General features: G+C 42.6%; 1 protein-coding gene across 1 annotated transcript in view; it reads left to right on the plus strand.

Moving 5' to 3' along the window:
* The window catches only part of adamts17 (ADAM metallopeptidase with thrombospondin type 1 motif, 17), a 112633-nt gene extending 101571 nt beyond the window's left edge, over window positions 1–11062 (plus strand). Inside the window, exons 21-23 of the mRNA XM_070906361.1 lie at window positions 1313–1465; window positions 4828–5005; window positions 10911–11062. Of these exons, the coding sequence (XP_070762462.1) occupies window positions 1313–1465; window positions 4828–5005; window positions 10911–11062 (483 nt within the window). The remainder of the gene's footprint in view (window positions 1–1312; window positions 1466–4827; window positions 5006–10910) is intronic.
* The last annotated feature ends 627 nt before the right edge of the window (window positions 11063–11689 follow it).

Genomic DNA, 11689 nt, shown 5'->3' on the forward strand with positions numbered 1-11689 from the left:
TGTGCCGATGTCGTGTAAAAACCATCACTGGATCTTCCCAATGTTGATTGATCTAAGAAGTGAAGAGTGTTTCCTGAGAGTGCTCTTAAATTCTTACTTTACTTTTCTGACTCATTTTACATCAAACAGCACTCAACAAAGAGCATCAGTGATCAGGGTAACAGATAATAATAAAGGAGCATGGTTCAATGGGCACGACAACAATAAAAGCGTAAAGGATGGAATGTTTGTAAGATGCTCGTAGCCCTCTATGAGTAGGTAGTAGGTACTCGTCAATCTACGACCATTCCTAAGAATGTCTATTATGATGCTTTGGGGCAACACTTCCCCAGTTTCAAAATGTTTGTAAGACGGTTTTTCATGGTCATGCGAGTCTTGACGATGCTTTGGGGATCCTGATCAGTTTGGGCCCGAAGTTGTAGATTTAAGATAACATAAATTAATCCTTTATTAATCCCTCAGCGGGGGAAATCTGCATTGTTACAGCAGCATGCAATAGCGAGAGACACAAGTAAGAAAAATCAAGATATAATAAATAAAAACAATGAAAAGTTCTAAAAAAAAGAAAGGTAAAGGAATTATACTGTGTTGCACAGATTTGTTTCGACTCGGAAAATATTTTATGGTCCTTTCAGGTTTATGATTGTCGAGGTAAACACAAGGTTGCATATTTTAGTCTCCAAGATATGACATTCATTTGACCAGCATTTGGGATTCGGGACACACTTCGGCAAATTTTACCCAACGTTTACCGAATTTGGTATTTAAAATATTCAGAACAGCCTGAAAAAAAACAATAACAATATTCCTATTTGGATATCTAGTACCGTGGACATCTAGTTTTCCTGTAATTTTCTTGCCATATGCCTCTAGATGACAGAATCCTTCGCTATGATCGCAGCAAGTGTCATTTATTCCTCTCAGCTCCTTTTTAAAGTAGCAAATACATAATAACACAAATATTCAACCTTAGCATGCTCAGTGATGTTTAGGCGTGGAGTTGCTTCAGTATAGATAACATTGCCCATGTTTATCGCAATAAATTAAAAACTAGTAAAACTATTAATTGTAAAAATATGTCAACAAGTGCCGAGGTGTGGCTCTTTTATGTGTTAGCATTTTGGAAAACAATGGAGTTCTATGACACAAAGGTAAAGTAAGCTGCAAAAGGCCGTGGCTACATGGTCTTATTAGCAGGATAAACTTTTCGTCTGTTGGCAGGGAAATTGTTGATGAGAATAAACGTATCAAACAGACCAGCCTCATTCTTTAAAATAACTCAATTTGTCTTCTGCATTCTATCGTCCGCCAGTGTTCGTCAGACTGCGGCCAAGGCGTTCGCAGACGGACAGTGTCATGTACAAATCCTCAGGGTCTATGTGATCCTCTGTCCCAGCCCACTCAAGAGGAGCCCTGCGAGGACCACTCCAAGTGTTACGAATGGAAGACTGGAGACTGGTCCAAGGTACGCCTGTCTTCAAGCCCCAGGGTTCATGTGTGGTTGAGACGGAATTAAGGTTAGGCAGCTGAGACACTTGGCCTGAAGGATGAGGCTATCCTTAATCGTCCATCATGTTTAGGCAAATGTTTTCACGTTTGGCTATGATTGCTATCTGTCGAACATAAATTGAGGCATCTGAAATGACGCCAGTAACCCCTCCTTGCACAGGAAAACTGTGCACAGTAAGTACAGTAAATCAAAGTCGACGCAGGAAGTAGGTCTGTAAACGTTTTGACACATCAGCAACAGGCGAGACAAGACGGAACGCAATCCATTGGGTGACCTCATGAAGTTGACACGACAAAGAAAAACATTGAGTGCACACGTACGGCGACGGCGCTTTTGGATTGAATGCCAATTAAAACCGCGACCGTGTACTGTAGTTGTTATGATGTGGGTTGTGCGTATTATATAGAGATCGCAGGGCAGTCTGTTGGGTAGGTAGTGTGTGTGTGTGTGTGTGTGTGTAGGTGTGAGTGTATATGCAATTGTAGAGGTGCAGTGGTTTATTAAAAAAAAAAAAAAAAAGAATATGTAGTTCTTAGCAGCTGTAGTTGCAGAAGTTTGCTTCATCAAGACCACCAAGATTTTTTTGGTTTTTGTAATGTCCATCCATCCAACCATTATACCCACTTATCCTTTGGAGAGTTGCGGGGGGTCTGGGCACACCCAGGACAGGTCATTCAGGCCCATTCAATCACAGGGCTGACATATCCAAAGTCTCTTAATTGTGTCCACATTTCCCTCACGTGCGTCTTTTCCAAGAGAGAGGAAACAAGAACATGTATTTGAAGACCGATGAGACGTCCTTTCCTCTGAAGCATCACGTGAAGCGACATCCGCTTCTAATGACGCCAGAGCAGCTTGACCTGCTGGATCTGCCAGCATCTGTCATTACCTGGCAGCCAGGTGAATGCTTGTAATGTTATTACTGTCATAAACCAGGGGCAAAGCAGCATATAGTCTATATATACACCCTCACCAGGCCTGTCCGGCACCACAAGCATACACCCACTTCATGACATGAAACAATAAGGGTTCCACTGCGCTGTGCGTAATAGCGCATAGAATTCCAAATGCGTGGAATCCAGTGGCACCACATAGTGGAATACCTGATACTCTCCGTGACAGGATGAAGGCTGAGATCAAAATAAAGCCTACTGCTGCGAGAAAGCGTAATCGAAGGTTGTCTAACAGTCCAGTCTGATGTTCGCAAGTTCTTACATTTTCTTGCGTGTTTTAGACATTGTTGGAATTATTAAGACAGAGAAAAGTGTAAAAATGTATACGTCATTGAAGATGCCCCGGACAGCCCCGGCCCAATTTAACCACTGGATGCAAGAGTTTCTAACACATGAGGTTAGGGTTAGGGTCAACTTCCTTTTTCTTTTATTTTCAGCTGAGGTCTGTTATTCAAGCTCATGGAGTTACATTGAAAAAAGCTCTTCCCATACACCCACTCCTCCATTATATAATTACTGAACCCAAATGTAAGGGCTTTGTATCCAGAAGTTACATGTCCGTCAAAGGGTGTGACCAAGGTCTTGAATGTTGATCTAAAGAACCGGCAGGAGTCGGTTAATTGGAAAAGAGTTTGGGGAATGTCCCGAAATTATAACTATCAAATGATGAATTGAAAATGTAGTCATAGATTGTATTTGATGGAAACGCTTCCAATTCAAGCTTTGTCTCTCACCCATTTGCACACTATGTAATAATAATGAAGTGGGAACCTATCTACATATAATGTGGGACTGCCCTGATGGGAAGTATTTTTGGTCTGAAGTTGTGCGTGTACTATCTGATGTAACTGGAACTAGAACCCTAGCTTACCTAATGTTTCAACGTGATGATTCAATAATTAATATTACAAAAAGACCTTTTAGGTCTGACAGCTGCCAAAAAGTTGTCAGTATTACGGTGGAAGCCTCTCCATAAACTGCAGATTTCCAAACGGATACTGTCATCATTAGACATCATCTCGCTGGAACTATCTATAGCTCGAACCAGCGGTGCGAAGGGAAATACAATTGGCACCTTGTCCAAAAGACTGGAGAAAGTTAAATTACATGAACCATTTCTTTATTTTTTCCCTCTTATTTCATTATTATTATTATTTATTATTTTATGTGTATGAATGCGTATGTATGTACATGTATGCATGTATATATGTGTGTATGTAGGTATATGTCTACTTGTTTATTTACTTACTTATTTTTCAGTCTTGTTGCTGTCTTATCTCACCCATGTGCCACCCAGGGTGGGGGAAAGTAGGACATAAAAACCCTTTGTTGGGCAGCTGATGAATGTAATGAATTTGAGTAAACAAGAGTACCACGCTTGTATACTTATGCTTAAGATGAATCATTTCCAGTATTACAGATGTATGAAGAGGCTATTGATTTGCTGCCATACTCGATCTAACCTCCAGTATTGGAAACTTTTGATCACAGAATATGTAGCCCTCATCGAGCCGCACTGGGCTTTGTGGCAATTCTGATTTAGTGGAAACAGAATTGATTTTCAGAAATTGTATTTTCATATCAAGATATGATTTGTCATTCGTGTTAGTGCAGTCAGCCAGAGGAAGACACCCTTATTGGTGGCATTAGGGAAGCCATTACGCCATACAATCCTAGCTGGAAGAAGACAGCGAAAGACTGCTGGCCATCAGGTGTCTGGTGCAGTCTGAACCGTGGACACCACAAATGGCAATGGAGAGGTCATGGATGGGAGATGTGCAGGTGTGCAGACATCCACTTAGAGATGTCTGCCAGACACGCAGAGATTTGTGTTGCTACCTGGCTTTCAGACTGGGGAAAAGACTGAAAAAGAGTTAGTTGAGTGTCATCTGCATAGCTGTGGTAGGAAAAACCACGTGAGTGAATAACAGGGCCAAGGGACTTGGTGTAAAGAGAAAAGAGGAGGGGACCCAGAACAGAACCCAGTAGTGAGGCTACAAGGTTCAGACACAGTTCAATATCAATCTTATATCAATCTTATGTCTGTGTGTTAAGTACAGATCTGGAGTCAGGACATGATTAGCCTAACTTAAAGAATGGAACCAGAGCCAGCCTGGCTCTGTCCAAAGTTCAACCTACTAACACCTCTCAAGATCACTAATTAACATGCTGCATCTCAGTTGTTTAGCCTGTACAAAAACAGAAATACAAAATTGACAATTTGTGGTTTTGGGGGGATTTACAGGTATATACTAATTTGAAATGAAAACCACCTCTGTTGACTACAACTCCAACTCCAACTCCAACTCCTAGGGAGTCCCAGTAAGAACAGTGAGAACTTACACCTTTAATTGGCTGTTTCAGTGCTCGTCATCCTGCGGGAAGGGTCTGCAGTCGCGAGTGGTCCAGTGTATGCACAAAGTGACTGGTCGTCATGGTAACGACTGCCCAGTGATGCTGAGACCACCAACCTACCGACCCTGTCACCATGGGACCTGCAACGAGAAAATCAATGTGAACACCATCACCTCCCCCAGGCTAGGTGAGACACTCGTCACAACTCTTTTCTGAAGTCAGATTGAAAGGTTAAAGATGCCTTGCTCCTCTAGAGCCAGTGTTGGGTTTGTCCATTCTGGGCTACTGTAGAAACATGGCGGTGCAGCATGGAAGGCTCCGTGATAGAGGTCCCGCTCCCTCTGTAGATATAAAGGGCTCATTCTAAACTAACGAAAGTACAACAATTCTTATTTTTGGGTGAGTATACACTTAGACCGAAATCCCCCCCCAATAACCCTTCAGTAAGTCTGATTTGCTCACGAGTTTAGCAGAGCTACACTATCATCCCTTCGGCATTGTGATGGCATTGACTTTCCTTTTTTTGTATAACATATATTTATTGATTTTGAACATGGTGCATCACTTTCCAGAATGGCATGGTAACATCATTCAGGTCTCCCTCGAAACATCCTCCCTACCTTCCCCCTGCCCATCCATCTGCCCATCCATCCGGCCCTCCACCCATCCATGAACTCTGGGCCACCTGTGTACACAAAAAAAACAATCATAGTATACAAAATTATGATGTTAATGAAAAATAATTTTCTTATATACATATACACATCCATCCACCTGCAGAAATGCACACATACATGCCTGCGTATCAACCTAGGAGAAAGAAAGATATGACTTGTTGGTTGGATTGTGTACCATACCATGTATCACCATGCAAGAAGAGAGCTCATTAATCCAAAGGCTCAAAGAACCAATTTACTTTCATGAGTTCTCAGGGCCAGTGCTTCTGGAATAAGACCAAGAATACAAATCTCTGGGCGTACGGGGATTCTTTTGTGAATGATGTTGGAGATTGTGTCGATTATTCCGTTCCAAAAGTCTTCCAAAGGCAATGAAATGGGGTTCCTTTCTCTGTTCTACATTTTGTACAACTGTCTGGGATATTAGGATTGAATTTGTTTTCTTTATTTTTCAGGAGTGACAGTTCTATTTATATTATTATATATTTGTGCTTGATATCAAGCGTTTTCTCATTTCTGCTCTGTAATATCTTTCTGAAGATCCTCTGCCCATGCCATTCTTTTATAATTTGAGGATTCTGTGGATGCCTCTACCAATTTTTTGTATATTATTCAGATTTTTCCTCTAGTATAGGGGTCTGATGTTGCCAGTTCTTCCATGTACTTAAAGGAGGGCATTGATGTGACTGCCTCCTAGAGCGGATGAAACTCAAATGAGCTTGAGGGATCCCAATTTTTTCTTTAAGTTTTTCAAAGGACATAGGGATGTTATCTCTGTAAAGCTCTGAGATCTTATATAATCCCTTCTGAGCCCAGAGTCCAAATCGGGAATCTGATTTACCTGGTGTAAATAGTGTATTACCCCAAATTGGGGAAAATTTATGATAACCCCGTTGGTTCCCTAAACATGTCCTGATTCATACCAAGCTGTAATTGTGGTTTTAACAAACGGATTTGCTTGGCATTGACTTTTCTGAAGTCAGTAATAAATGGGGGTGAACCGTCAGACTTTGCCTCTAACAGACAGGGCGAGCTCCATGAACTAGAGCAGGGTCTGGCCAATCCATGTTCTAACAAGTACTGTGCCTCTTTTTTCATTAAGTCCCTCTTTACCTGATTGACACCATAATGATGCTGCTTAATCGGCCTGGCATCTTTCACATCAATATCATGTTTAAGCACGATGGTCTGAGTGAGGATATCACCAAAGAGACATGGAAATTCCGCAACTAAAATTATAATATCATGCTGTCGTTCAGTTTCCAAATGACTGACGTTTGGTAAATGTGCACTCTGTTGAGAGGAAGGTGGTGCGAGCATACCCTCCTCTTCATCAGGACTAGCTCCAGTTGCAATAAGCGCAGAGCGTCCACTCACAGGGGAGACTGCATTTCCTACTATGGGGCTTGTCGTATTATCAAGAGAGTGATACATTTTAAAAATATTGAGGTGGCAAACGCATGTTTTTCGCTTTCGGTCAGGGGATGGGTAATAGAGCCAACACTTTATCACCAACTTCGAAATGTCGAGCCACAGCGGAACAGTGGTCGAATTGATTTTTCATTTCCATCTGAGAGGTAGCGAGTGCTTCTTTCGTGAAAGAACGGGCATGGTGTTAACCTAAACGGAATTCACTTACATAGTCCATAGCTCGTATTTCTCCGGGGACAACTCTGTTGAGAGGAGTTCATCTTTAGGCACTTTAAGAGGGCCCCGCACAGTATGTCCAAAAACTAGCTCCACTGTACTGAATCCTAGGGATTCCTGCGCTGACTCACGCGCCGCGAATAAAGGAAAAGTGATGCCCTCATCTCAACTTTTGGCTGTCTCCAAACAATATTTACGCAGCATCGATTTCAAAGTTTGGTGCACTGGTGCTCCAGTTCCCCCTGGGACTCCGGATGGTATGAACTGGAGACTACATGCCCTACACCCAAAAATTTAAAGACCTGTTTAAAGAGTTTGGATTGAAAATTGGTGCCCTGATCTGTCTGTACTGTTTTTGGCAAACTGAAAGTTGTGAAGAACTTGGTTAGAGCCCTAAGAGAACAGAACTTGCCATGCTTTTGCACAGTGGCACTGCTTTAGGGAAACGAGTGGAAACGCACATGACTGTGAGTAAATATTGATTCCCTGCTTTTGTTCTAGGTAGTGGGCCAACACAGTCTACTATGGCTCGCTCAAACAGCTCTCCTATGGCGGGTATTGGACATAAAGGAGCCCATGGGATGACCTGATTTGGTTCGCCTGCCAACTGACAAACATGACAAGTGCGACAATGTTTAGTAACCTCTGACTTAAGACCTGGCCAGAAAAAGTGTTTTAAAAAGAGGTTGTAGGTTTTGTTAACACCTATGCCCCATGGGCTTTCGTGTGCCAGAGCTAACACTTGCTTGACAATTTGGTGAATGACATTCCAATCTAACTCCTCAGTTGCTTAGAGGGTCGTCATTACTTTGATTGTTACTCACCATGGCAGCAAAACATTTTCGTATTCCTGGGTCCACCTTCTGAGCAGCAATGAGCCATTCCTGAGTTACCGGCAACCAGCGCCCACTACCTGGTCATTCTCAGTCTTACAAAGAGACTCAGTGATTACTTTTGGGTCTGGTTTCGTTTCCCCTGTGAAAACTTTCACTAACATACTGTCAGATAAGTCAACATCTTCTGATTTTTGAGTCTTGGCCTCTGCACAAAGTTTCTGTGTCTGACCACACGTTATTACGCATGAGGGAAACAAACCAGACTGTGTCAAAATGTCATCATGGTCAGGGAGTATTGGTGTAGTGTCTAACACTTAGAGTGCAGGAGTTGCTTTACCCCCCTATATAATTCCTAATTAGCATGACAGTGCCACAGATTGGCAGGGCTGGGCAGACAGCTACAGGAAAGACCCCAATGACTAACTTAAACTACACATGCTCACGGTGAAGTGGCAGTGGGACATCTCAATACCAATGAGCACGGTGCTGTAGCCACAGGTGGACTGTTCGGAAAATGGCAACACTCTGGAAAGGATGACAGATTGTGAACCCCCAGTATCTCATAAAATCTGCACAGGGCGTTGATCACCTGTTTTGCCAGTTAATGACACTAAACCTTCAAAAATGAAAGGTCTGAGACAAGGGTCAAAGTCAACGCCCAGGGCCGCTTTTGCCATTAACTCAGCTGGCCTGCAGCTACCCTCAGCCAAGGCGCTGTCATCCTGTACAATAGACTCTGGCAACATCGTCAAAGCAAGCACCCCCACCTCCACCAGTTCACTAACAACCAGAGCCTTCTTAACCAGCTACCTGGATGCTGAGATACTGAAGTTAGCACCAATCGTCAGTAAAGTATCAATTTGCTCAAGGGTGGGACTCTGCATCTGTAATCGCCTCCATCTTTGGTATCTTAGAATGGATGACCCCACCTCTAATCCCATAGATGACCTGCACTCCACTAACAACTGGTGCAGGCCACTTGAAACTCTGTTAAGGACGCTTGCCAGTACCCCTTGCAGAGGTCAAGGGTTGTCAGGAAGTTGGCATTTCCTAAGTGCTCAATCAATCTGTTAATCAGCCCTTGGCATACGATAGGGATCAAAGGCAGATACAGCACACAACTTTGAAAAGTTAACACAGTATCTCAGCTTACGGACACACTTCTTTGGAACCATCACTATAGCCCTGTAGTGACCACTCACCGCAAGAAGGCTCTATTACTTCTGTAATCTAACTTCTGTGCACTTTACTTTTGCATAGTCTGTTGTGTCATCAATGTCCACAGCAACACATGCAGCTCGGGCTTTACCAGTTAGCAATGAGCCCACTCATCCTGAGGCCACTGACCGGCATGGGCAATTATTTTGGAGGTGATGAAATAGTGTTCAGTGTCCTCACCTTCATTATATGGTTGCATTTTGGTGCTTTTCCAGGTCAGGGAACCTCATCAGACTTGAGTGTTGTCCTCTATTAGTCAACGGCGATGGATCGGCAACAGGCCTCTCTTGAATAGTTGGGATGTCAGGTGGCGCCGTTGTAGACTCTGTGGAGGGGGCGGAGATGGCTCCTGCACCTTCCTGGACTCTCTTCCACCTCTCCTTATGTCGCCTGTGCTTCTGTTCCATCCTGGAATCATGTTCGGCCTGCTGCTGCATCAAATATCGTAGAAGGGTGGACAGTTTAGCAATACTTTCTTCCTCCTGGGGTCGACCACCTTCTGCACCCTGCTGGTCAAAGGCACACTTGAAGGTCTTCAAGTAGACACTTTGCCAAGTTTCCCGAAGTTTCTTATTTCTTCACGGAACCCACCTGCTGCCACCAAATGTGGGGAAGCCTGACCAGAATGATGGAAGGTGGCAGGAGACAGACTCAAGATATGTTATGAGAGTCCAAAAAGTGATTTAAGTGCCACCATGATACACTTGAAACAAAACAGGGAAAACAAACAAGCAAAAAATATGAACTAAACTATTACCTTGGGGACCTATTATGCTTTTCCATATTTTCTGTCATATAATGTTGTAATGTAGGATATTCATATTAAACATTACCAAAGTTTCAAATAATGAGATAAACATATGTAAAAGAAACCCCTGTGAGCAAAAAGCTCAGGCTTCAGACTGCTCTGAATACTAGGTCTCCAAAGTTTCTTTCTATTTTCGTACCGAGGTGACATCAGATAGGTACGGATTTCTTTATATGGTCATCTCCTCCAGGCACAGCAGTGACAGGACACCCACAAAGTAGTAATCAGCAAGGCCTGGTCCGTAGAAACACAGTATTCAGTGCCCCATATCGCTATTTTTCAAATTGAGTTACTGTCGCTGTCATATGCCGTCAAGCACACCGGCAAGAGGATGAGGCAGTGCAGGCTGTGCTCAGGGCTCAGAGGCGTCTAATCGTCCCTCCGTAGGCTTCTGGGAAGTCTGGCCAGAAGAGCTAAAGCAGCTAGTTTCACATAGAGGATGAACTGAGGGGCTGCATAAAGGGCCAGCATAAGATAAATATGGACTTTCTTTTGAACTGTGAATCATGCAAAGCTACTCTAGTCCCAGAAAAACTCAACTCATAGCAACATAATGCTATATAATAATAATAATAATGCTAATACTGTAATAATGCTAAACACAAACAAACCCAGGGTAGTGGGGAAGTATTTGCAATACTACAGATAAAAGATGGAATACTGGTTAAAACATGCTATTAACGTGCATGATTAGAACTTTGTAAGGTGTAAATGGTGTAATTGGGGACAAATGGTGTTGTCTCACAGTAAGTATAGCAAAATGCTAGTATTTGTTGTTTTGAAGGGCAATTACAAATAATGCCGTTTTGTCATTTAGTTTTGAGGACTTGAAATTGAGATGCAGCATATGTCACCTGTGAATACTGACTTGATGCCTTTGTCCTATCCCCCACCCCCATCCCCTAGCTGCTCTGACCTACAAATGCATGGGGGACCAGTGGACGGTGTACTGCCGTGTGATCCGAGAGAAGAACCTTTGTCAGGACATGAGGTGGTACCAGCGCTGCTGTGAAACCTGTAGGGACTTTTATGCCAAGAAAATACTGCACAAGAGCTAATAACGCTCCTTTTTGTAAATGTTTGTAATACTGTTAAATGTTATAAGAAAACAATGTCTATTATTGATGGAACTTTTGTATTTAAATAAGAAAATGGCAAGTACACGCAAGTGTACATTTTAAATGGGCTCATGAGCTTCTAGTTTTGATGAAGACTTGAAAATGTCCAATATTTCTTTTGCTGTAAACCAAAAAAAGAAAAAAAAATTGCGGGAGCCTTTAGAACGCTAATCCAGGTGGCTTTGTTGCACAGAATGATTGAAAATACGTGCTTGATTTTGAAGTAGACTTTTTCTGGCAGGTCTATCGGATAACATGGGATTATGAGTTAGCCAGAGCTTTCCCCCTCTCCTCTCTTCCTTAATTATGTTATCTCGTTTGTAGCTTTGACTCTGTTGTACTGTATTATGGCTAACTGTTGCAATTTCAAATGACTAGTAAATAGGTTTATACATAAGTAAAATTGTGATACTTAAGTATTAAGTATGCCGCAGTAATGGGTAATTATTGATCTGGAGCAATCGCCCAAGCTAATGATAGGAGACCCACTGATCCACAGTTTGAGGGCTGTGGATAGCTCATGTAGCAGAACATGATGGAAGCATAATCAGACACTCTAAGGGTACA

This window comes from Enoplosus armatus, chromosome 1 (assembly GCF_043641665.1).
Source record: "Enoplosus armatus isolate fEnoArm2 chromosome 1, fEnoArm2.hap1, whole genome shotgun sequence".
NCBI classification, from domain to species: domain Eukaryota; kingdom Metazoa; phylum Chordata; class Actinopteri; order Centrarchiformes; family Enoplosidae; genus Enoplosus; species Enoplosus armatus.